Source organism: Pogona vitticeps, chromosome 1 (genome assembly GCF_051106095.1).
Source record: "Pogona vitticeps strain Pit_001003342236 chromosome 1, PviZW2.1, whole genome shotgun sequence".
Taxonomy (NCBI): domain Eukaryota; kingdom Metazoa; phylum Chordata; class Lepidosauria; order Squamata; family Agamidae; genus Pogona; species Pogona vitticeps.
In genome coordinates, this window is record NC_135783.1 from 193,307,649 (window position 1) to 193,335,094 (window position 27,446).

At 41.4% G+C, this 27,446-nt stretch overlaps 1 protein-coding gene across 1 annotated transcript in view; it reads right to left on the reverse strand.

Annotated features, from left to right (window-relative positions):
* Positions 1 to 4,661: 4,661 nt before the first annotated feature.
* The window catches only part of FAM171B (family with sequence similarity 171 member B), a 37,542-nt gene continuing 14,757 nt past the window's right edge, over positions 4,662 to 27,446 (reverse strand). Inside the window, exons 2-8 of the mRNA XM_072981204.2 lie at positions 16,607 to 16,840; positions 14,660 to 14,752; positions 12,625 to 12,783; positions 10,124 to 10,294; positions 9,294 to 9,410; positions 7,578 to 7,701; positions 4,662 to 6,966 (exon numbers count right to left, since the gene is read on the reverse strand). Coding sequence (XP_072837305.2) covers positions 5,634 to 6,966; positions 7,578 to 7,701; positions 9,294 to 9,410; positions 10,124 to 10,294; positions 12,625 to 12,783; positions 14,660 to 14,752; positions 16,607 to 16,840 — 2,231 coding nt within the window. The 3' untranslated portion in view covers positions 4,662 to 5,633. The remainder of the gene's footprint in view (positions 6,967 to 7,577; positions 7,702 to 9,293; positions 9,411 to 10,123; positions 10,295 to 12,624; positions 12,784 to 14,659; positions 14,753 to 16,606; positions 16,841 to 27,446) is intronic.

Genomic DNA, 27,446 nt, shown 5'->3' on the forward strand with positions numbered 1-27,446 from the left:
ACAAGCTGATGCGTTTATTTCATAGCAATTTCAGCAACCCTAATCATTCCATGTGTTTGTTTCTAAGCATTTCTGTGTTGAGCATATGAATGCAAAGACCAATAAAGTAGCCTTATGGATGTAGAAAACCAGCATGTCAGAGAGAGAGAAAAAAAATACCAATAGCCTTACCATTGCACAGAAAGCCTTCCTTATGAGGAACATTCCTGCTCACCTCCAAGCCCAATATAATCTAGGAAAAACTCAAGAAAGAATCCCAATAATGCCACCCTGCAGAAAGTTCCACCACATTGGGTTCGATCCTGTTCTGCTGGTCGGAGTGCTCCTGAGCACAGCTCCTGCTCAGTATGCTATTCACTGCTGGGGAAAAGGGGAATAGGTTTTTTTGCCAACTGTCCTCTTCTCCTCCAGCCCCGAAATCCAGCCACCCTCCCACAAACACACTGTTTGTGTGAAACACACTGAAAATTCCCTCTGACCCTTTGGGAGAGGAAAATTAGCAACAGTCATATCTTGCTCTATTTGGCCACACAAGACGTTTTGCTAAATGAGGGTTTCTGTAGGAGAGAACTCCAGTTCTTTGTGTCCAATTGGACTTACATCCTTGCAGAACATGAAAAGTTGCTTTTCAAAGAAATGAATGCAAAGACAGGCAAAAGCCACCAACACCTCCTCTTAACACTGCTAGTTATGGATGGCTTTAGCCTTCATTATATTCTTAATTCCCTAAATTCTGCTCCCTGGTAAGGATTGCAACCTGATATATAGAATATCCATATACAACCAATAAGGAAGCTTTTGAATATGTTAGCACTGTAGGATCAAAACCAAGAATATGTGATGAATTTCCTATCTCTATGCAAACAATGCTGGCCCATTTTACCCCAAACCCTACAAGAAAATCCCTTCTAGACTAAGTCATGTCTCTTTAATACATGCATATTTCCATTAGATATACTGTGCCACATTTTGACAGGTATGTTCCTGTTCTGACCCAATAAGGGTAAGCCAAGTACAGAAACAGTATTCAACATGAATATTGTCTTTTGCCCTAGTTTCCTCTGTGTTAGGAGGGGTCCAAGAATCTACTTTTGCAAGCCCGAGAGTTTGGAATGATGTTCTGCTTTTTTCTTCCTTGAAAGGAAAGCCCACCATTCTGTGCTACGCCTTTCGAAAAAGACTGGCCCTGTGAAGGTTTCTGTTTCTGATGTACCCCACAGAACTCCTTTGGGCAAAGCAGCTTCTTGGATCCCAGTTCTAAAATTTTAATAACAGACCTGTTGCTTAAATTGAACATATCATTTTTGCCCAGCAAAACATGGCTATTGCTTCAAAGATTCTGTCCGGCTTTCTAAAGTTAAAGAGTAAATGGAGTTTTTAATAATTATTTGCATGCAATATTCCAACAATGAGACAAATGGCACTCCGCTTTTCTCTCGCCCGCCCCCAGAAAAAGGGGACAAAATCCAATGTTTTACAGCAATTTTTTTGGCTAACAGAAAAAGTGCACTTCTTCCTCAGGGAACTTTAACAGTTTAAATGGCGGCTACATTATGAAGACAAATTCTAAAATTTTACTCAGTTTTACTCAAGTAATCACTTCGCAAAACACAAAAGAAATGTCTGGTTGCTAAGAAGACACTCCCAAATAATGTAATAATCATGTGAAGAGGAATAATATTTCTTATCTCAGCCATTTGGGAGTGATTCTTTCTTTGGTTCATATACCTTTGTGATCGTTCATGTACTTTATTTAAGAGGTTAGATTATCCTTGTTTTACATACTGCAACAGCACTGATTTGTTATGTCAGCGTACCAAACCTATATATGTTGTTTCTGTGTCAAACATACAACTGAATTGAAATGTGGCCTCATTTTTGTGCTTGTTTCAACATAATAGATAGAGCGACAGACAAAGACTCAGGAGGCCTGGGTTCAAATGTCTGCTGGTCAGGGTGGCACTGGTAAATAATATGGTAAATAATAACTGTGTGTCATCAATTCAGTTCTGACTTACAGCAACCCTTTTTAGGGTTTTCCAGGCAAACAATACTGAAACGTGGTTGACCATTCCTTTCTTCTGGAGACACTTCTTGGACTGTGCAGCTTCCCCAAGGCTACACAAACTGTTTCTACTTACAGGAAAGACAGTGGAAAACTGAACCCAACCTCTGGCTCCACAGCCAGATACCTAACTTACTGAGACACCCAAATATCCAGGCACTGGTAAAACCATTCTTTAAATATCTCACTTGCCTTAGAACGCTATTAGGATCACTAGCTCAGATGCAACTTGACAGTGCATAACACACAACAGTCTATTTTTTATGGTCTATTGTGATATTGAAATAAATGTATTTTAGATTGGGCACGGTAGGATCCCTATGTGTATTTACTCAAGATTTAAGCGCCAAATATATTTGGTGGCTCTCTGTGCCCAAAAGAGACATCAAATGACGGCCAATCAATCCAGCATGTATGGCCTCTAAATGACTATGACCGAAGACTGTCGGCCAAATTTCCTAGTGCATGTAGCATGGCCTTTGTTCTACCCAGGATCTTGACTGTTGTACTGGAAACTGGAAATTGGAACCAACATTATTTGATTCTATTAGATTTACTTTGAAAAGACATAATTGTTTTCCAGTTAAAAGTCACAGTGCTATGAAATATTTCTGCATGTTAACTTTCTACAAGAGTAAAACACTTTTCTTAATAAAGACCAGCTTTTCTGCTAGCCAAATATGGATCCACCACTGGCAAAACACATGTGTAAAATGAGATGTTCCTTTACAGATGTTCCTTTCCGCTATACGTTTTCTTGGTTTTCTTCTCATGCAATCATTTATTTTGGTGACTGTTTACAACGCTACAATAAATTCAACCCCAAGGATGGGTTTTGTCCTAGAGGTCAGACCCACGGCTTGCCTACTTCAAGAAGTGCCAACAGGTACTCCCTGACATATTCATCATAGTGCACAAATTAGATCAGGAGACACACAGGCTGTGTACAGACATACGCAATGGGGACAGCAAGCCAGCAAGAGAAGCACGTTTGTCCTCCATGCTTTCTAGAAACAATCTTTTTTTCCCAGGAGGGAGCTCAGAAAGAACCTACAGTGGGGTCTTGACTTAAGAATGGCTTGAGTTAAGAACATTTTGACTTAAGAACCGCTCTCATAGGAAAATATTGACTTGACTTACATACTTAGATTTGAGTTAAGAACTGAAAAAAAAACCACGTGGGAGGCAGGGAAAGTGCAAAATTTGAACTTTCAGTTAACTGTTGGCCAGTGAAAAGGGTGCCTGTCTGCTTCCTCACTCCTCCCAGCGTTTAGAGAGTGGATTGGGAGACAGTCTTCAGACTGCCTGCTCCTGTACTGCCTGGACTGTATTTTCCCTGCCTTCCCTGAACCTTTCTTGACGTAAGGAAAAAAGAAACAAAATATCTCCCTCCAGTGGTCGAAGGCGGAATAGCAGCTTCCCATTAGTTTCTATGGACGGAAAAGAGCAGATACGGATCAAATGGTTTTCAATGCCTTCCTATGGGAAATGCAGATTTGACCTGAGAACTTTTTGACTTGAGAACCGCCTTCCAATATGGATTAAGTTCTCAAGTCAAGACCCCACTGTATTGTGTTCTGGCTTCACCCTCTTCCCAGCAGAACCCAGTCATACAGACATGCTAATTCTTTCATCCCAGAAAGGATATGCCAACTCCACCTCTGGCTTTCCACAGGAGTTTTACAACTTTTAAAAAAGATTGGGGTGGGGAGGGAGAAAAATGTTCTATGTCAGGGCTTGGGAACCTATGGCTCTCCAAACTGAACACTAAATCCCCATCAGGCCCAATTAGCCCAGCTAACAGTGAGGCATGATGGGTGCTGCAGTTCATCAACATCTGGAGAGCCACAGGTTCCAACTTCCAATCAATACCTGTTTTCCTTTAAAAAGCCAATCAAAAGCACAGGAGGTGAAGAGTCATACAGATCAGCATCCACACTGCTGACACACCGGTAAATACATAGTTACATGTAATGCAAAGAGAGAACCCAGACTCACTGTATGTGTGTGTGTGGGAGGGGCATACTGTGATCCATGATTTCAGGTGAGTTTGTTTGCCCCCTCAGGCTCTCAACCTGGGCACTCTCGTTTGGAAGCACATCCCCCTGCAATCGGGTGGACTGACATCCAGATAACTGTTTCAGATTAGGAGATCTCATATTCTCTCACAGAGACAGATTAAGACTAAAGAACAGAATACAGATTCGTCACAAGACCAATTCTGTATTACAAAGAAATCTTACCACAGAGAGCCATGATCATGACTTATATGAAGTCACACCATCAATCCCATCAGGCTTGGTACCCTGACCATTGGCCATGGTGGCTGGGGATGATGAAAGTTGTGGTCCAAAACCAAGTTGGGAAGGGCTGGTCTACCCTGACAGGCAGTGACTCTTCAGGGTGTGTGTTAGGCAGGGATCTTACCTTGCCTTAGCTGGAGTGGCCTGTTGCCTAAAATGGAGGTCTTCTGCATTCTGATCCATTTTATTATATGTACTGCTGACCCCTTCCCCCTCATTACAACCTTCTGACAGGGTTACTCTCACATTAAGAGACTGACCTATTGACTAGCTTGTTCATGCCAAAAACTGACTTTTCGGGTGTAGTTATTTTTATTCAACTCACAGTTATGCCCAAGAGATTTCCAGTGGAACTTTTCATACACAACAGATGACTTTTCAGACAGGTGCCAAAGCTAACAAAAAAGAGGCACATAATTCAACTGCTTAAGAACAATACTTTCGTTTTAAGGCTATGAAATAGTAACAGGGCATTGTTTCCAGAGGAAATATTTTCTCCAAAGCCAAACCTTCGGGAACATTTACAATAATATCTACCGTGGACACTGAAGGCCAAGAGGTGCCCTAGCTGTATTTAATATAAATCTAGTTGTTCTAAAAAGGAGCACAATTTGGCTCAATGCCTACTGAAACAGCCGATGAAGAGACACCTATATGCCTGACATACCACCTGCACAACAAGCATGTGATTTTCTGCTTCCCCTAAAGATTTCACAGAGAACAATATGGTGGAATATTACAAAAGATCTCAAAGAAGAGCATTCCTTTAAGGTGAGAACTTGTATTCTCCATCTTGCTAGTGAGCATGGCATCTTCACCAAACAACATATGGTAAGATATCCACTATTAGACATGGATTGTAAAGACAAAAACATCTTTTAAAAACTACATTATCCACCATCTACTCCTTTCCCACTGCAACGCAACATTGCATTGCTCATGCTCCTTCCTTCCCAAAGGTCAAATTCTGGACCAAGCAAATAAGGGTACATTTTAGCTCTTCCTAAGTGATACACATGGTCCCCCTCACCCAGCCAGAAGCATCCCAGAATATTTCCTCTTTTTAACAACCTAACACTCTGTTCATACAGCTCGTATTGAGAGCAAGGAACACAGCCTGTAATTCCAATCTTTTTGTAGTGTCATGTGTTCTGTTACTTTACCTGATTCTGGTTGTCCCCTATTAAAGTGAACACTGCAAGTTTACAAACGAGAAGTGGGGGGAGGTAAACCGGACATCACTCCCATCAGAGACCGCTGTATTTTTAATTTATTGGAATGAGTGGCCTCTCTTCTCTCTTCTTCCAGATGTTGTTTTTGCTCTCCCTCTTTGTCAAAGGGGGTCTTCCCCGTTTCTTTGGTGGAGGAGGACTGGTCTTCTGGTCTTCCGTTGTGGTTCTCCTCTGAGGCGCCTCTTCTGCGGGCTGTCCGACGACTGGATCGTTCCCTCCCTCTGGCGCATGCTTCACAGTCGGGTCCTCTGGGGAGCAAACGGTGGTCCCACTTTCGCTGCTGCTCAGATCCAAGTCCTCCAAGTAAAGGACCTTGGAATGCTGCACACTTTTAATGAAGGTCTTCTCCCTCTCCAGCTTCCGACCAGGGTTATGCTCGTTCATGTCCACACCCGAATCCAAACTTGTGTCATTGCTCTCCGTCTTCCTGCCCTTCTTGAGATCAATGAAAGAATGCCTCACTTGAGCGATCGGCTTGCCATCCAGGGACACAAACCATGCTCTTGGGTGGGGAGACTGCTTCCCTTTGGAAAGCTCCAGCAAGGTTTGCTCCGAGATGCCTTGAAGTTCGGAGGAAAACGGCGTCATTACCACCGCTTCGTTTAGTGTCCCTGGGACAGAAACAGACTCTAGTAAGCTATTGGTGTAACGTCCCCAGTTGGCACCTTGAGGAGACAGGCCCTGCTGCCTGTCTAAAGCCGCTGATTCCTCTCTGGAGGTTGGTACCTGCAGGTGAGAGTGACCTGGCATTTTGGGCAGTGTTTGGGTGTAACTCTCTCGACTCATGGGCTCCATCATCGGGCTGTAAACTAACTGCCCTTTTCTTGGCAAAGTAGCAGACTTGGCAGCATGCAGTTGCTCCTGGGAATGGAAAAGGTCCGCTGTCTGAAGGATGGCAATAGGCTGGCCATACAGGTGTATCAATTGTTCTGGCATGGGAGAGAGCTCGTACATTTCTTCGTTCATTGGGAGATAGTTGTTCTGTTCCTGTGAGTCTCTAGACGGGGGAACACTCCTACTGATGTGTTGGGCTGGCTGTAAAGGCCTCCCCTCAATGTGAGGTTCTAGAGACTGGGGCGGCTTCCCACAGTGATTATTCTTGATGGAGGAAGGATAGGAAGACCCTTCAGTATAGATTTTAAGGCTGTCACGAGCTTTCCTCTCCTCTCCTTCTGCTGAAGTCCCCCTCTGAGGGCTGTAAGACGCTAATCCCGGTGAATACAACTGAGATTTGTCCTCTGGCTTCAGCGACACCTTGGCAATGCCTAGGTGGTTGATGTGAGTTGTTGATGTTGTCTGGTCCTTTCTTAAGGTGTCTGGTTTAGTTGCAGTTCTCCTCTTCTTTTTTGACTGGCCACACTTATCCCTAAGAAAGAAGGGGAGAACAAGGAAGGCTGAAAATTCACCTTGCACATTATTTGAAACTCAGGATGCAGTTATGCATTAAATGGAATATGCCTGCTTTCAGGATTTCAGCCTATATACACCAAGCCTACATTTTATTTGGGATCTTACCAAACGATGCCTGTGTATCTGCATATATTTTACCTCTACAGAAAACAAACTTCACAGAAAACAGGAAAAGCACAGAAAACTCCTTAAGATCGTAAGAGGAACTTTGCTTGACCAGACCAAAGACACATCTAGTCCATCATCCTTGTTTTTCACAATGACCCACAAGCATCCCAAAAGCAGGGCAAGAGCCCAAAAGCAGCCATCTGCTCATGCTGTCTAGTACCTTGTACCGAGAGACATTCTGCTTTTGATAGCAGAGGTATTACATAGCCACCAAGACAAGTAGCCAATAAGAACAGTATCCTCCATTGAATGCATCTAACTTCCTCTGCTCATGGCCCAAGGGGCATGCACAGGTCATAGCTTAATTATCTTTCAAGCTGCACACCAATTCCAACACTTTAACTACTAAGGAACAAATGCATCGAGGCATGCCAGAATTGGCTAACACCGCCACCTTACCTGCAGTAGCAAAGGAGAACTGCAAAGAACCCAATGATGATGATGATGGTGCCTCCCAATATGGCTGTGAGGAACACTGTGTGATATGCAGTTATATCCTGAGTAACCACTGCAATGATGGAGTCTGTATTTTTCATAATTTGGGGGAAGGAGAGAAAGAAAGAGAACATGATTTTGTACGCCATAATAGTATTGTCTCATCTTTCTCCTACTTCTGCAATACAGAAAGGTTTTTCTAATGTTTTACTTATTCTGGTCATTTTTTCACACTCTACCCCATGTCACTTAATAGACAACTGGGGCTGTGCTGGCTAATTCTATTCCTCCCTGCCAATACCACACATGTGACATCAACCCCTGCTCCCAGTACCTATTTCCACAGGAAGACAAGTACAGTACTGGTGAAAAGAGTATCAATAATCCAGCAGAAACAGAGAAGGTGTTAAGGACCCTTTTAAACAGAAGGGAAAAGGTAATAATGTAGCAGCTTGGTTCATGGTTACAAATGTCTCTATACTAATGCACAGAGCACAGGAAACAAATATGATGAGCTTGAACTCTTTACACAGAAGGTAAAAGTTCCCCTTGACAATTTGTCCAGTCGTGTCCGACTCTAGGGGGCGATGCTCATCCCCGTCTCCAACTCATAGAGCCAGCATTTGTCCAAAGACAATCTTCCGTGGTCACGTGGCCAGCATGACTAGACACGGAACGCCGTTACCGTCCCACCATGGTGGTACCTATTTATCTACTTGCATTTTGCATGCTTTCAAACCGCTAGGTTGGCAGGAGCTGGGACAAGCGACGGGGGCTCACTCCGTCGCGTGGATTCGATGTTACGACTGCTGGTCTTCTGACCTTGCAGCACAGAGGCTTCTGTAGTTTAACCCACAACGCCACCACGTCCCTTTACACAGAAAGGTGAATATAATTCAACAGGCATTACATAAACCTAGTAAATGGGTACAAACAGGGAAGTGAACAGCAAAAGAAAAAAAGAAGGGAGGTTGGTTGACTGGTTTATTTTTATGAATATTAAATTGGTCTAGAACTTCTCCCACCCTAGGGTGTCCCAGGTGTACTTGAGCTGCAACTCCCAGAAATCCCAGCCAGCACGGCTGGTGATGAAGGGTTCTGGGAACTGCAGTCCATGAACATACATATGGGTTACTCAAGGTTGGGAACCACTGCTCTACAAAAACAAAGACTTGTTCCTTTTCCTGAAGGAGTACTGTATAAAAAACAGCATGTATTCCCAGCTGATCGTAATATATAACAAGACATTTACAACATTTAATTAAAGAAAAATGCGAACATTTAGGGCAGCAATATGTGGCATAGTTGTCTCTCTTCCTCTGCTTTCCAGAGAGATGCCCCTCTTTGAGAAAGAATTTTTTACTCCAGGGCGAGTACACTGTTCTTGTCTTCTAGAAAAATTCTAGGCACACACCGATGCTACTGCACACTTAATTTTGAAATACCTCAGCTGCTGTGAAACCCATTTTTATTATGTGGCAAAGTAACATGCAGCCTTTCTTATGTGTTTAAGAAACAAGCCCCAAATTATCAGGAGACTGAAATTATAATCTGAAATAAATCTAGGAACGAACTCTTCTTCCCCACATTCTGATCTTCATGTCACACAGAATGACTGCCCTTAAAAAAACAACAGTCAGTAAAGCAGATTCCAAATTATCTCACGATTCCATGATATACCTCTGGAGCCAGGCAGAGGAGCAGCTATCCAGTAGCCCAGGCTTGGAGCCGTGTATGTCCACACTAGATGGTCACCAGCATCCTTCACCATCCCCAACCCACGATTTACCCAAGCACCTGGGAGAGGAGAAGGAGGGAAAAAAAACTGGAGGGTCAAATGGATTCAACTCAGAAAGAACCAAAGTAATCCAACACAAAACCCTGCAGTCTTCCGATGTGCACATGATGTTCTTGGCTGGCCGAGACTAATTCCTGTCTCATTCAACTTCCTGTTTTTAACAGCAGATTGAGAGAGACCTCTGCATTAATGTTCATCTCCAGCATCTGGTGCTCAGAGCGGTACTCCTCAGAACATGGAGGGTCTATTTCAGTTTTAGATCTTAAGCATGATTAAGAAAACAGATTGGCTTCCAAAGGATGCAGGTCAATATAAGTGAGACAGTGAGCCTCAGGTATGCTTTTTTAACAAAAGTAAATACATGAAGCCTCCTATCTAGGTATACTGGTGTAACACAAAACATCAGTTAAGCACAATTCACTTTGTGACATGAATTGCCCCAAGCTAAGAAATTCCTGTAGACATTGTTAGTTGCATACAGAGTTGTGTGGCTCAGATTGCAACTGATCTTTATTGTGATTTCTTATTTGTGGGCAACTTGCCTCCAAATGCCGTACCATTTGTGCAAGATATGTAAGAGAATTTTGACCACTGTCTGATACTGGAAGTGTCTTGGATGTTGTGGCACCATCTGTGTATGCATTCAACAGGAATCTTCAATCCACTGTGCTTGACTGATTGCCTGACCTAAGAGAGGACCGAGAGGACCTACCATTTTTCATATCAAAGGTCCATGCTGGAATGGCGTCTCCAGCTTCTACAGCACTCGTAGGCAAAATAGGTAATGTTATATGAATGGGCCCCTCCACTTCCAGTTCTTTCCCAGCCGAAAGCAGGTTCACACATATTGCAGCAAGAGGGGTTAATTCAATACTTTTGAAACCTATAAGTATTAAAATAAAGTAAAATAAAATAAAAGTGTTTTAGTTTCTTTCCTTCCTGATAAATAACAGTAATAACAACAATAGCTGCTATTCTGTTTCCTGAAATTTCAAAAATCAGTGATTTTGCAAACATGTCATTTCACCCAGAAAGCAGCCTCACACTAAGGGTGAGAGTCAGATCACTGGTCCACCCAACACTTTATTGTAGGCAATGATGGAGTACACCCACCTTATGGGATTTCAGACAAGGATCTTTTTCAAAAGCATGTGTTTCACATTTAACTGGATAAAACTGTCTACAAAAATTGGAATGGTGCCTGTATTATTGCACTTATATTGGAATAGATCCATAATCACGAGCCTACTGAACATAACACAGAAATTAATTAATTAGGCATAACCTTTACTTTCTTTTCACTTGTAAATAGGCACATGGGACAGGGCCTCAGTTCTGGGTCATATCCAACACACAAAAGACGATTAAAACTTTTCCCCACAGCTGACCACAACCTCAAATATGCTCTCTCATGGGGCATAAAGGAAAAAAGAAGTTCATTTACACCAGTGTAGTTCCCCACAATACACAAAATGAGATATAGTAGCACTCCCCCCCCCAAAAAAAGCACACAGTAATCTTCAAAGGCTAGGTTCTCCAATCCAACTCTATCAGCTTTGATTCTTTATGTACCTTCCTAGTAGCTAAGTATCATTACAGGTAACGGTATTTCCCTGCATGATTGTTCTGCTAGTCAGCTCTCCAACATTCAATAAACACAAGTATAAGTCAAACACAGGCAACCTCCCCCCCCCCCAAAAAAAAAGCCTTAGATAGCATCAAGTTGCAAAAAGAAGAGAAAAGAAGAGAGTAAGAAACGGGAAAAAAGAGAGGGAGGAAAAGGAAAAAAGAAAGAAAAGCAGACCTTCACTAATCTGCATGTTTCCCTGCAGGTTCAGAAAACTGAGTATTTTTAAAATATTAACTTAACTGACTGAAGTTAATGTTAACAAGGTAAGAGGCTCCTGTAATTAACTTGCTCTTGTAAAAATGCAAAGCTCCCCGCCCCAGCCTTCAAAATGTTGTAAAAAGCCCTCAGCCTTGTGGAGTGATGCTGCACAATAACATATGTTCCTCTCACATCCTATAATATTGCAAAGTCTGTGCACAATGAGTAACGTCTGTATACCCTGCAGGGGGATGACGATGAGAGAGAAAGGTTGCCAAAGAAAAGATAAGGACATAATTTTGACATATGATAAACCTTTCTTCAGATTTGCAGATCATCAGATGGGGGTGCAAAGAAAATTGTCCAATTTCATGTATTAATTACCTTCTACCTGCCTCTCGGATAAAACTCGTTTTCTCATGAACACATAAATGATTCAGAAGAACACATCAGAGAGATTTCATGAGAGTGAAGGGGAAGAAAAGAAAGCTGCTTGGTTTGCTTATTCTAAAAATGAAGAGGTTCAGATATGCATTGTTCTGAGGAGGCGCAGAATTAACCCATTTCTGTGCATTCACTGAGACCACGAAGAAGAACAGGGAGCAACACTTATGCAAACATGGACACACGAGTCAAAAGGCTGATATTAGCACTTATTTTGTGACTGTGCAAGTGCTGGTCATAAATGAATCTGATATTCTATGGATGATGTGTCACATAAAACTGATGGCAAGTGCACAGAAATTTTTAATGAAAACAAAACTGGTTTAACATAGACTATTTCATATTAATTACGTTTCTTGTTCTTTATTTTATTTACCTGGTGTTTTAATATTTGTGAGAACTGTCACAATGGTCTTGAAGCCAAACAAAAAGAAATCCTCAAAATTCTACCACTTGCTGTCCAACACAATGGAAAGCAACAGAAGGAGGGAGCATTTCACTTCCTCTCCCCTATACCCTCTTGCAGCAATCTCAAGGATACAAAATCAACCAACAACCAAGCTGTACAAATGTTTCCAAGCAATGGAATGTGTCACACAATGTATACGCTACTCCATCTCTAGGAGCTGGGCCTATTAAATCTAGTGGCAAAAATTTCTACTGTGATATTGAAAAAAATGTCAAGTGGAATAATCCTATCTCAAAGACGTAGGAGTTTCGAAATAGCAGAAATCCCCTTGATCAATATTTTATCCACCTTTATTCACCTACAATAATGTGATTTTGTAGGCTAAACTTCTGCCTACAGGCCCTAGAGAAATCCTGTTCGGATCTCTAAGGGACTAGGGATTTACTGCCAGCGTATGAGTTTTAGAAGAACATGGGGAGGGTATGCAGAAAGAATTATAAATATTCAGGAGCTGATAGTGATTCTGACATACCTGATTTATTTAAAAGAATTCCCATTGTGTAAAGGAAATGCTCCACCTTCAAAAACTGCTGTGGTACAGTCAGATAGGCTGTTACATTTGTGATATGGTGGGTGATAGGAAGTTTAATTAAGTATTTTGGAAACTGAACACTTGGTTGAGATTTGGCATCTGAAAGAGAGGGGGGAAAAAACCTAAGTCAGCAATTCAGAAATGTTTCATTCACATAATCAGCAGAATTATTCAAAAAGCTCATGTTCAAACAAGCAATATTTTGTTTCCACACCTATCAAACATTCATATTCACAAATATTCAAGTAACATGGTGAATTTTTAAAAGATAATTATCTAAAAAATGACAAGAGTCATCTAATGAAAACCATGTACAAGGTCTATGATAATAAAACCAACACAGATAAAAATAATTTCTGATTGCTTAACTAAGATTATAAGACCAGAATGGGTCATGAGCTGATGCTCTCACTCCCAAGAATTCCCTCTCTCTTCTCTCGTCAACCTTCACCACAGTCCAGATTGCTGATTTACAACCATACTTGAAGAGTGATTTGAAGTCAATTTACAAAAAACAGTCTGGCTAGCATTGATACAGCTATGAAGTTGCACCACAGTAAATAACAGTTGGGAAAGAGAGACAGCATCCGTGCAAGACAGCAGGCAAACAAGAGGAGACCATGTCTTACCTGCGATTTTACCCATGAAAAGAACATGCTGTCTGGACAACCAACTGCCATTGGACCATTGCATCACCTTCATTCCACCAAATACATCAACAAGAAAACCAGTGTCTTGACATCATTAGGATATCTCTAAACAGCCTTTGTTTTATCTGCATTGTTAATATGCTCTCACTCTTCTCCCGCACCCATACCATTCCCCTTAAAGGAAGGCTATATAACAAGACCTGCGGGGGAGGGCAGCAGGGGTCTAGGTCTATGTATATATACTCCACAATGAAATAAAAGGATATGAAATCAAAGAACTGTTCCTTGGAATTTGTAAACAAGACCCACTTTTTGTGCCACTTTCTCTTGTGAACTGTGAAAATGGGCAGGTGAGGGACAGAAGGAAAGAAGGCAGCTCCATTGTTGATCAGAAATAGATGGAAGTGAATGACAAAACAGTAGGAAACCAGGTGGGAAACAAGCTCATCTTTGTGTTTTGGTTTTGTTTTTTTTTTCCTGTGTCTGTATAGAGTGAACAGGGATGGGACATAAGCTATTTACCTTGTTCCATTAAAGCAGCCCAGCATAATCCTACTTCCATACAAAGGAGCTTAAAACGCTAAAACAGAAATTAACTTGTAACATACACATGCAGTCAAGATCCAGACCAGATAAGAATGAATTCCCATGACTACCGCAAAATGAGAAAGAAGCAATCTATGAAGTCAACACTCAGACCCGTTTCTAGAGCAACAAACCACATGAGAAAGCAACATTTGCACGGACAGAGTTCTGACTCCTGTCCTCTGAAGATGCTGGCCACAGAGACTGGCGAAACGTTAGGAAGAACATCCTTCAGACACACGGCCAAAGAGTCCGAAAAACCCACAACAACCATCAGATCCCGGCTGTGAAAGCCTTCGAGAATACATTTGTTCAACACTTCCTCTTCCCAAAAAGTTTCCTGAAGACCTTTTCTTTATGTGCAAGTTCTCAAAAGAGGGTCAACTCTCACAACTGTTTGTCTCCATTACCCATGGCAGTCTAAGAGTGTGGGGGGTACAAGGAGTGTTATTCTCCTGCACTCTCTGATTCTCTCCTTCTTTCTTTGCTTCTTGTTACAATCCCTGGATGGTTCTCCATGGGTTCCACAGAGACCTAGGCTGTCTTTAGAAAGGAATCAGAACTCTGAAGCCATCACATTTGCAACAATCTGCGGAAGAAATCTTGCTTGATGGAAACACGTGCCCATCTCCTTCTCATAATTAAATATATAGCAAAACTGTCACACATCCATTTCAGTGTAACATATTACCTCGAAGGAAAATATGTTATAACCTTGTCTATTCATTGCTCCTACTTACCAGATAGTTTCCCAGTAATTAAAATTGTATCCTCAAACAGCCATATATTGGCCTGGCTTTGGGGGAACAGTGAAAGTGTAACAGATGAATATACTGTGGGAAACAAAGCATTAAGAATACATTACTACACAGAGATGCATTGGAAATGAAGGCTAGAAAGAATTAAGTTCCCGTGAACGGTTAAAAATGTAAGGGTGCAATCAAATGAAACTTTCATCTGGGAAAAAGGTTTATTGGCCCAAATCCTAGAATGATGGAGTTAGAAGGTCATTGAGTCCAACCCCCTTGTTCAAGTCAGGAATCCAAGTCAAAGCAGATCTGACAGATGTTTGTCCAATGTTCTTTTGAATGCCTCCAGCGCTAGAGCATTCCTCCTATTGTATAAATTTATGCCTGCATAATTTATGCTCTTTTGACCTGGGGAAGTCTTTAGGAGCCTCCAGAGAGACCGGGGGGGAGACTGTAACGCCCAAGTCACTGCTGATGGTGTCAAACCCATGATAAACTGTAGTAAAGTAGGCCCACTGAATCAACAGGGATTTTCTGAGTCAACTCTTCTATAAGTTCTCTTGATTCAAATGAGCCTACTTATTTGAATACTGTGACTTCCTTTAGCACAGTAAGTTGCAGCTACCGTGTCTCCCCGAAAATAAGACAGGGTCTTATATTAATTTTTGCTCCAAAAAAATGCAGTAGAGCTTATTTTAAGGGGATGTTTTATTTTTTTTCTTGTACAGTGGTGCCTCGCACAACGAGCGCCCTGTAGAGCGACAAATTCGCTCTACGGGGACATTTTTTCGATCGCTAATGCGATCGCAGAGCGACGGCCCCAATGGGCAAAAATCGCAGAGTGAAGGTCGGTAAGCGGTTCGCTTACCGACCTTCGCTTTGCGACCCACCAATCAGCTGTTCCGCGGCTACAAAATGGCCGCCAGAAGCCCCAAAATGGCCACGCGCAGCGTTTTCGCGCCCTTGTTAAGCGAGGGGAGGGAGCGAAAATAGCTGCCGGCCATAGAGGAACATCACTGTACGGTGAGTAAATCAGCTGATTGGAACGCATTAAACTAAGTTTAATGCATTCCAATGGCTTTTTTCTTTCTGTACAGCGATGTTTCACACAGCGAGGGTTAATCCAGAACGGATTAACCTCGCTGTGTGAGGCACCACTGTACAACCATCTACATTTATTCAAATACAGTCCTGTCATCTTCTTGTTGCAGACTCACAAAATTTTGCTGGCTTAGGCCACTGAGAACTGCAAGCCAAAACATCCAGGGTGGGGCACCCGTTTGGGGAAACCTGGTTTGCTGTTATGGGCCATTATATACGCAAAAACAACAAAACTGGAAAATTGCTGTAGGGATTTCCAGAACATTGTGCTCATCCACAGATTTCTTCTGACGTGGTACCGGAACCTTTTATTAATTATTAGAATCATTCAATCTATAAGTTTAATTCTACACCTAAACTGTTCTCTTTTTTTCAGCCTTGTTACTTTATAAAAACGATTTGGAAAAACAGAAGGCATTTTTTTTCTTTCACTTCTATTCCTTTTCTTTTTAAGGACACACAGCATTTAACATACAGTAGCAACAGGGATACAAATGCAAAGGTTCTAAGCAGAAGCCCAGGAAGAGAACTGCAACTTTCCACATAACCTTGGCTAATGTCACTTACATTCCTCCTACTGTTCAAAATGCTGAAGAGGTTTTCACTGCATGTACTGGGAAAAGATCTTTGGTAATTAAAATCATCCAATGGATCCATTTCATGTCTTTTCCAAGACAATGGCATTTACCTTTCCTGATGCAGCTAAACATGACCTACTTTGGGCATATTTATTAAGTCGTAATCATTTGGTGACAATCAGATGGATTACTACCCAAGGGAAGAAAGGCAGTTCAAGTGTATTCGGTTTTAAAGGTTTTTAAGAAGAGGCTTACTTACTTGGCATTCTCCCAGTCTTCCATGGCAAAGGTGTTAACATATAGCCATCTTTATAAGAGACAATAGTTAAACTCAGACCAAGCTGATAGGGAACTTGGATCAATACTGCTCCATTGTTTCCAGTGAAGGTGGAATTTGTTTTCGTGTAGTTGACAAAAACTTCCACCGTGGCTTGGCGTAGATACTGATGACTGATGATGTCATTGACTTGCACTTTCAATGTAAACATAGATCCTGAATAAGAGCAAAAGACACAGAGGATTATAAAATTATAATATTTGTTATATTCGCATACACTTCAGGAGGACAATATTCAATCTGCCAGTGATGGCATGTTTGAATCCTAGATATAATTGTTTAACTGGAAGAGAAGATACTCAGGGACAAGCACACACCTCTCTGTAGTAAAACACACCTCTTTTACTTAGTGCAGTGGCTTTGCACAGCCACATAAAAAATCCAGCGCAATTCCACTTCCCTCCTAACAAGAAGGGAGAAGAAGAGATTTGAACTTGGCTACTGTATTTCCCAATGCACACTCATCTATGCTATACATGACAGGAGATGAACAGGTTTATGTATCCTCTCCACAACTGTCCTGCTTCTTGTTAAAAATTCATCTATTTTTCAAACAGGCATGCCATTTCACTGGCTGCTGTTATATTTGAGACATATTAACTTGCAAGTCAATGGAACCTTTATACCATTCTTGACCAAAATGGTATGCTCCGGATACACTGGACTGTTGGCCACAAACTCCCACAGGCCATGATAAGTGGGGTTCATGAGGGATGTAGAACAACTGAAAAGCAGCTGATTAGGAATGGATGCTTTTTAATTATTCAGAGTCTCAATGCAAATGCAACACGCACAAGCTGAAATCCTGTTGCTTAGTATAGTAGGTCACATTAGAGTAGCCCTACTGGATCAGTGGGGATTTGGTGAGTCAGCTCCTATCTATGTTGATTCAAATGGGTCTACTCTAGTTGCCACTGTGAGAAGGAGCAAACCACCACCAGAAAGAAGGAGGGTGAGCTGTCCCCTCAAACCACTACTACGGAGGGTTATAAGACCGTCTATACGCTGTTACCGGCAAGGACTTATTTGGGAATACAGGAGGCAAAGAGCGAGAAAGAGGAGGAGAAAAAGAGCAGGAAAGCAACGGTTGGGGAAGACACAAACCAACAGAAGAAGGGTATCCGGTGATGGAGGTGGAGGGAGAGACAGAGGTAGAACAGGAGGAGGAGAGGAGAAAGAAGAGTGAGGAAAAGGAGGAAGAGATACCCTTGGGATGAGAATGGCTGGAAATTGAGGATCCATGGACCAGAGAGAGAGAGCCAGGATGAAATTACCTCTTGAGGAAATAGGGAGGAAACAGCTGCTCTGGCCGAGAGGGAGAGGAGATACACAGAAAAAAGGGAAAGAAGGGATAGTCATGCAATTAGGAAAAACGGAACCTGTAGAATGAATGTGCATCCAAAAGGTGAGGATCTCTAGAAGAAGGGAGGCAGACGACCAATGACGCCTACAGAAGGGGAGTGGTATCAATACCCTTGTTGTGGGACCATTTGCCCCAGCCTCTGGAACCCGACCAATCACGAACACTGTGGGGTGAACCCCCCGTTGGTGAAGTCTTTCTTAACAGCTGAGTTCAAGGACAGTTGGCATAAAAAGGACCGACAGTATTAGGCGGACCCGTTGGTCCTACAGAAGTTGTTGTTCGTGGTTCTCTGTTGTCAGTTAATAAAACGTTTATGCACCTTGAAGAGTCGTCACCAATTTCTGGGGAATGAAAGGGAGGACGGAAAGAGCCCAAGCCTGAAGCCACTTACAGCCACTCATGTTAGTGTAGCATGTATGTAAGTATGTAGCAACTACAGTAGGCCCATTTGAATCAAATGAACTTATATATGAACTGACTCCCTAAATCGTCACTGATTCAATGGGCCTTCTCTAGTGTGATTTAAATTACTACACTAAGCAATGGGATTTTAGCCATAAGTTCATTCTGAAACTGTCCAGGACACTCCACATGCAGGGTGTCGTAGCAAGTAAGCAAAATCACATTCATCCACAAAATGAAAAAGCTCTGTCCAGATTGTTTGCTTAGTAAAGTCTTCATCAAAGTCCATATTTTGAGAACAGGAAGATATTGCTATGCTGAGGCATAGAGATGTAAAAAGAGTGCAAGATCGTTCTATGGGTGAACTTTTCTCCCTCTCCTTTCTTTCCCTAACATTTCTACAGGCCATCCAAACGGCAGGATGCTTTACACATAAACAGAACACAATCTGTAAAAGCAGAGATTTAAAAAAAGTTGTCTGAGAAAAAGCAGGGGGTGGGGCATCAAAATATTAGGAAGTTAGCAATAAACCTGAAATGAGAAGAGCAACAATAAATATAAAATCCTAGCTTCTTAAGGAAGACTTCACAAGTTCTTCTTGGGGAGGTATCCCACAAACAAGGGGAACATCACTGTGATGGCTCTTTCTCTAGTAGTCGCTGTGAGCACCGCCAGACCTTCCTCCAGGGGTTGCTGACGGTGTCTTGAGTCTTCTGGCAATACTTCCATGGGCTCCAGGTTGTCCAGCACCCAATTCTTCACAACCCTTCTGCTGACATCCTGTTGGGCAGCTGGATGTGAAAAATGGGAATGACTCTATCATCAGTGCAAACTGAAAAGCCTCCTTTGATGATTTGGGGGTTCACGTGAAATGATCACATTGTATACATTTGCAGTCCCCCCAAAAATCACCAAAGGAAGGTTTTAATCAGTAGCAATTCTGACAACATTGTTCCTGTTCTGCATATGGAGCTGTACAACAGGATTTCAGCTTTCGTGTCAAAGGAGTTAAGTAGCTGGACATCCCTCTGAAGGCCCATTTTAACTCATATTCCAAATAATAACTTCCATGGAACAGATTTTTCTCCCAGAAAATAAACATTAGACTTTCGCAAACTTTTGTATTTCTTGAACATTAGCCCTCAGAATTCACCAGAAATTTCCCTAGCCACAATTCTGGGAGCTTTAGCCAAAAAACTGAAGTCCTCACAGGAGTTTTTCAATTAAATACAGGTTGATAATGAAGGTTCCTACAACTACTGTATTATCTACTTATGTGAAAGAAAATGGAAGGGGCTGGAAGGGGCTAATCTTCATTTATAGAAGGCAGATTTTTGATCCATACAAGTTGTTCACCAGATGGATGGGCTGTAAGAACAGAAAACTTATTAATACCGGTACATTCAATGTTTTGCAAAGAACTGCACTGTGAGTTATAGCATAGCAAGTTCACTATAAGCAGCTCACGTAAAACAGACATAGCCCGTTCTCTTTTTGCTGAATACTACAGTGCACACATTACACAGTTGTTGCAACATCTGGAGGATAATCCTGTTTGCAGTATTTAGGTTTTTAATCCCTGCTATCTTAAAATTCATACTATTGAAAGTATGCAGTCAGATTAAATACTTTTAGGTAGCTTATGTATTTTTTAAAAATATTGAAACCAACATACAGGATACCAATATCAAAAGCTAATAACCGTTAAAAAGAACTTCTAAAAAGAGGGTCACTTCACCGTCTGGGAGCAGAGGAATATTCTGAATATATTCTATGTACACATAATGGCGGGGGAGGGGGTAAGAGCAAATACATAAAACCCATGGAACCAGGCTTTCGAAGAAAATTAAGATAACAAATAAACTCCATATTTATTTGAAGCCTAACACAGACAGCTAAAAATTCCAAATATTTTTCCTGTCTTTAACTGGCTGATATCTAAATAGTGATAACAAGAATATTTATTTATGAGATTTAAAAAAAATATTGCCATAAAATTCCACAGATCCCTCAGGAAGTTTGAGAAATATGTTTTCAGCCTTGCAGCAGGCTAACTAGCCTACATTTTAACAATCTTTTGCTGTCATTGGTAAAATTACTTCTTTTTTTGTTGAAACAATAAAAAAACTTTTCAGCTCTTACTCCTATACACCCATTTCTAGGCAACAAGGATTGATTAGCAACACAACAGTAGGAAAAAGATACATTGCTATGTCAACATCCATTATTTCCTCTTCAATATACAGATCCTCCTTGAGGAACTCAAATTATATTTAATAAACCTCACACAAAACAAGTACAGTAACATATTTGGTTGTAGCCAGATCTGCAAGAATGCCACAACAGTTGAAGAACTAGAGACTTTAAAATGCTGACTGTCAGGGGGAGAACTTTTTCACTCTTTCCTGGGCAAAAGAGCTTGCAAGCATAAATCCCAAACAAGGCATGCAAGATATGATAGCCTCAGTGTACTCATTTCTGCTCTAGTGAAATTTTACTCGATTCCCTACTTTTCTGTCTTTTTGGTGGTCTATGCAACATTCCCTCTAATTTTCCACCAGCACTGAGCAGAAACCCCACTCCGCACATGAAAAGTTCGAGCCGTCTCCAGAACCAAATAATCGACAACACTAACTGCAGGTGTGTGGCACCAATACAGTGCTGCACAGCCGTACAGCTCAGAGGGAACTTGGGTGCACGATATCTGTAAGGCTCTTTTACAACACATTTCAAATGACCTGATTTTTCTCCCATCTCTTTCTGTCTGTCTTTCACATAGTATGGGTGATTCTGACCTTGGTTCCCAGTGGCAATCCTTGCTAACTTCCAGATCCCCATTTTTCGTCCAAAAGCCAAAGAGACATGTTTTGGAAACTGGAGGATAGATATGTAGTCTGCATTCTGTGGAGACAGCATTAGTTTACCCAAGAGTTAAAGGGTATGTGTTTTTCCTTGTCTGTGTTGCACTCCCTCATACTTTTGCTTCACTGTTTCATTAAGTCCAAAAAATATTTTGGCACAGACAGACTGCAGCCACATCCCAGCTGTTAATGCTTCTGCTCCCACTCCCAGCAACTGATCACATGATCACCTTCTGGGATCCCCCTACCACTCGGTAGTCCTATGTGAAGGAAGCTGCTGTTGGACTTTGTGTGTGGTGTATGTATATTCCATTTTAAAAAGCTTCCATTTTAAAAAAAGCCAGGAAATGCAATTCTTCAACAACCTCTCAGTTATGAACATGGGACATTGTGCTTCTCTATCCATAATTCAAAATGCCAGGAAAATATCTGATTTTTTTGGTGCCAAATCATGTTCATGATGCCAACAGAAAAAAAAGGATGCCGAGCTTTACATAGCAAAGGGCAGCCTAAATGGTGACAACACCCATGTTAGCAGTCAAGATTGGTCTTACCAGATACTCTCTTGTGCTTACAACTATTTACAAAGTGACACCAAGCCGGGGGGGGGGGAACCCCACAAATTGACTCCTTTTTTCAGCAGTTAAACACTTCTCACCCAAACACAAAGCAATCGTCAGGGCTGCTTTTCAATAGGTTTTTCAGCAAGTCAACCCGTTATAGACAAAGGCTGAAATCCTATACTGACAGTACATGTTATCAAGACCCACAAGATTGTTACAGTGGAAATTTATACATCTACTCCGAGGAAGCTTCCCTTGGTTCAGGGATGGACAAAGAGTAGGTCCTGAGGTGCACCCCAGAAACTCTAGTTTAGGCTGGCCCACAATGATTAATTTAGTGATGCTTACTCCCAGGTAAGCATGTAAAGGATAAAACCCTCAATGGTTTTAAACACGCAGTATATAAAGTATTTGGCAGTTCACAGAAGAAATCGGTCCATATAAACTGAATGCCGTGCAATTTGAGGAAATAATAGAGTAAGGGCACTAAAATATTGCAAAGTAGTCTTGAACTGAAAGGAACAGTGATACTTACACAATATCACTACTCAGAACACTTAATTTCATCATGACGATTCTCCCTCTGCACCAAAAAGTGCAGGTTAGTCATGGATATCATCATGTCAGACACTGAATGTACTTTAGAAAATAAAAATCTAATAATCTATACAGAAGCCTATGCAATCCTATAAAATTAAGGTGCCAATCCAAGAGCAGTGAAGCCCAATTAAGAAAACTTATTAAAAAGAATATTAATATAGTGTGTCATCATATATTATTAGAACTGATAGTCTTTGTTCCTTAATGAGCTGCCATAATCTGGCTGCACAGGAATTTGAATCCCCAAAGCGCCACTGGGAAAGGAGCTGGCTGAGATCACCCGGAAACTGTGGGGATGGTGCTAGAGTGCCCCTGCCACTAGCATACCGGCCTAAAGCAGACCTGGGCAAAGTGCGGCCCGAGGCCCACATACAGCCTGTGAGCCGCTCCTGTCCGGCCCGCGGACAGTTTTGAACATCAAAACCATTTATAGATTTTTTGTCTAAAGTTGATCAGTTGCTTATCTTTAACAGACTGCAAAAAACCTCTTTAGTATTTGTGAAGATTAACAAGTTTAAAATAAAAGCAATCATAACATCACTGTTTCATTTTATTTTTAAGTAAAGTTGGTTCGGCCCCTGAACACAGTTCAGATTTTTCATGTGGGCCCCCCTATAGAAATTAATTGCCCACCCCTGTCCTAAAGTAAGGTGCACAGTTTCAGAGAATCATCTGAAGGAGGAACTGGTAAAGCCCTTCTGTCTATTTTTTAAAAATGTAGAAAACTGTGGTCACCATAAATCAGAATCAACTTGACGGCATGTAACAAAAGTAGCCTATAGGCTACAATTTATTTGATCTACAATTTAAATACGGTATTATCTTTATTTTTACTCTAGAACTCAGAATATGCTTGGTGCTCCACAGAGGTCTCTGCAGAAAGGCCTTACAAGTTATATAAAATGGAATTCTAATCCATTTCACATTAAGTTTTGGAGAAAGCAAAATGGTTGTTTCAGGTGCTTTCTCCCCTCATCCCACCAGAAAGAGAAGGGGGCAAAAATTACAGGGACTGGCTTTACAACTGGGCAGCGTGAAGGAACTGCCAAACTATTGTTTGTTCAATGACCGTGCTTTCCAGACTAGACTACTGGCTGAGGTATGGTGAAGACATTATCCAGTAAACACTCTTGAAGAGAAATAAAATTCAGCTGCAAGCCAGAATATGGAATAAAACTCAACCTTGGTTCAGCCTGTGCGCATATCTCACCCCTTGTGCGCATGTCTCACCCCTTGTGCGCATATCTCACCCCTTATCTCTCCCTAGCTCTGCAACGTGACATCAGCAGACCAACACAACAGTATTCACTATCTTCTCTGTTTTGGATATGACTTCCCAACCTAATCCTGACAAACCGCAATCCTGTTCTATGGAATGGTAGGAATCTTTCCTGAGGATTGGCAGAGATCCTGCATGCATAGCCTGTGGGCATGAGCGCTGGAATTCTCCATGAACCTGATGCTTAAATAGCCCTCAGTTTGAAGGAGGCAGGATCAGATCTCAGTGTAAAAGCAGAAAAAAACAGTAAATTTCCTCTCACAAATGCTGTAGGTACTATACACAGCACTGCCATATAAACAGCGATTTTTTAAAAGTGGTATCAAAAATAAAGGTGCAAACAGGACTTGTGAAAAATGACCAAATTCCAACAAAAGTGGCAATTTGATTGTTGTTCCAGGGGTAATCTGAGTCTCTCTGCTTCTAATATCCTGTTGAGCAATCGGAAACAATTACCTTCAAGGACTGAACAATTGAGCTGTTTTGTGTCCATTTGCTGTTAGTTAAAAAGTGAGGAGGACTAAAGATTTTGAAACCAGTAGGAAGTAAACGGTTAAATTACCCTTTGTCTGACAGGTATTCCAAGTGTCTGCATAAATACCAGATAAATGATTTAAAGCAGACTAAATTATTATTATTATTATTATTATTATTATTATTATTATTATTATTATTATTATTATTATTATTATTATTATTATTATTATAAAGCGGCTCAAAGTTGTTACAAAATCTCAAGAAAAATGTAAGTACATTCATACACATCTGTTTGTGTTTGTGCGTGCGTGCACACACACAGAGAAAAGTGCAAAAATCAAAGGTTTTGTTCCTTTGGGGCAGGATTAGAAGAGCTTTTGTACATATTTTGTTTCCTGTTCTGGGACCTTTTTTTTTTTTTTTTTTAAAGAATCTGAAGCATCTTTGTGAAAAAATATTTTGCACAAAAATGTAATTTGTGCAAACTACAGGGTTTTAATGATAAAATACATGTTTGTGCTCCTAATTTTTTTTAAAAAGGGGGGCTAGTGTATTTGCTCTTCTGTGAGAATAAAAAATATCTTCCTTTTTTATTGGACAGGGTGTCTCCATGTGTTTGCAAATGGTCATTACCAACCTTACTATACAGCTGATTTGGAAATGCACGTTTCTTCCTTGGCTTCAATCCTTCCTTTCTGTTATCCTATCATACATTAAAAGACAACCAGTAAAGAATATTAAGGGATTCAGATATGCAGAGGTTTTTCTTTTATGACATATATTTTTAAGAGCAGGCAGCAGGTATAACCTTGGCCAGTTTAAAAGCTTGCCGGAATAATAACAGCTTCAAAAAGGCATCCCAGTCAGTCCTCAATGGGCAGTCATTCTACCACTCGTGGACTTCCATGAGAAAGACCTTTTGAGGTGTGTCTTCCCACCAAGAGATGACGGCAGAATGGCCAAAATAGTCTCTTCCAGCTTACAGTGGATGGTGAACACCATACAAGAGAAGACGGTTATTTAAATATATGGATCCCTGGGTACTGTATTTAGGCTTTGAATGGAACAGTCAATGCTTTTAATTCTATAGTAATGTTGATACACGAAGCAGAGGTTTTGCTTAAAACTCTAAAGGGTGGAAGATCCCTCTTGCAGCCATGTGCGCATTTCTTGCATGGGCAGAACATCCAAGTCATGGCAGGAAATACCTCTCTGTTTCTACATTGACCCTATCCAGAAGTCGACACTACCATTTCTATATGTCACTAGAGGGCACTGAAGAGCCAACATATTTAATGATTTTGCTCAGCCCAAAGGGCTCCTAGAGCAGCTCACCAACAGGATTAAATAAGCAAACATTAAAAGAATTAGAAACAGAGTGATGGGAAATGTGTGATCTTCCCCAAGTCAGACTTCCATCATCCCTCTGCAGTGTCCCTGCTGGCTAAGGCTGACAGAAGTTGACGTCTAACAATATTTGGATGGATACACATCCCCCAACCCCAAATTAAAAGATCACAAAGGTATCTGCAATTAACAAGGTATAAGAGAGATATGAAACGTAACAACAAGAAAGTTTGTCTGCTGAGAACACCTTCCAGCTCATAGCAACACACAGTCAATGAAGTTCAATCACCACCCAGCTCATGTCTGCTTTGTGACACAGATGCCCCTTTTGGTCCACAAAGAGAAGACACGGTCTAATTAGTACACTAGGACTGTGAGCTTCATCCAGTCTATAACAAATTCTACAGCACCACCCAAGAGAAAAGAGCCAACTACAAACAATATCTCAGTCTTTTCTAAACTGATCTTCAACCGGCCCTGATCCAGCACTTCCATAACTTTACCTGAATCTGATGATAAGTACAACTGACAGAAATGGCCCATGGACAACACTCTTAAATCCTCAGTCACTAATCACCCAGAGGTTTCATGTGGATAAGAAATGCAACAGGGACAGAAAGGAAGCCAGGCAAAATACCACAGGAGGAGACCAACGGACCCTGATCCATCGCTTTCTGAAATGACTACACACGGAAGAACAGATTTACAGCTAGTCGTTCAGACTGACTGCCAGAAGGAGACCCAACTGGTACCTAAAGACAGCCTGAGGTCCAGGAAAAATAGCCAGATCCTCTGTCAGGGCAGGCAGTGTTACTTAGAGCAAAAGCTAGGCCTGTATTTAGATGAATGGATCCAGAAAACCACTGTCTCCACAGGAATTACCAACCTGAATACTCTACCATAAAAAGCAAGGTGGGGGGGGGGGGGAGAAATTTGCCATCAGCTGATAGCTGGAAAAATCACTGAGTTTATCTGCATCTCTGTGCAATACGTAGCTGTGACTGTTTGGGAGGTGCAACAGCCCAGCCACAGGGCATATATTTTTATGCTAGACTGGCATCTGTGGTTTGCCAATTTTAAAGAGCAGCTTTGGGAGAGATCTCTGCCAAATATCTCCTGCTGTCAGGACTAATTGGACCAATAATCGGACTCAGACAGTAATAGGCAGCTTCAGATGTTCATGATTTTTAGTCTGAAACATGAAATATAAATATTTTAAATGTAAAGCAAAGGGGGGGAAAGCATTCTTATAGAAGCAAGACCTTCAAATCAAGCTCAGCGTCAGGAGACTAGTAAAACTGGATGTTCACAAAAACAGCCGACTCTTAAGAGCAAGTTATAAATAAGAAGGCTTATATTCCAAGACTGACTCTGTTATAACAAAATAAAGTTTAATTAAAGGCTGAAAATCTCTAGTTTCCTGTATTCTAGGTAGACCAGTATGCCTCAGGTAGGATCCTTGAATCACATTTTTCGAAAGAAGCAGACAATCATCATACAGTCAACATTAGAAGAGCACAATACTGTAATGCTGAAACCGATGCATGGTTAGAGCAGAGACTTCCAACAATTGGCTCCTCATAGGGCGAGAACCACTGAAGGGGACATGATTTGTGAAGCATCCAGTAACTGTCACTCAAGGAAAACTAGAGGGAACACCCTCATCAGGAACTGTTAAGGAGGAAACAAGTGATGCGGTATCAGGCACTCCCATCTTCTCCCTGTCTTTTCTGGGACAAATTCACAATGAGCTACAGCAGATATAACCAGGGTGCCCAAAGAAACTGGTACTGTACCAATTACATTTCCAGACGCAGTTTGGATGTTTCCAGAATGGTTCAGATGCATGTGCCTGGAGATTTCCACATGA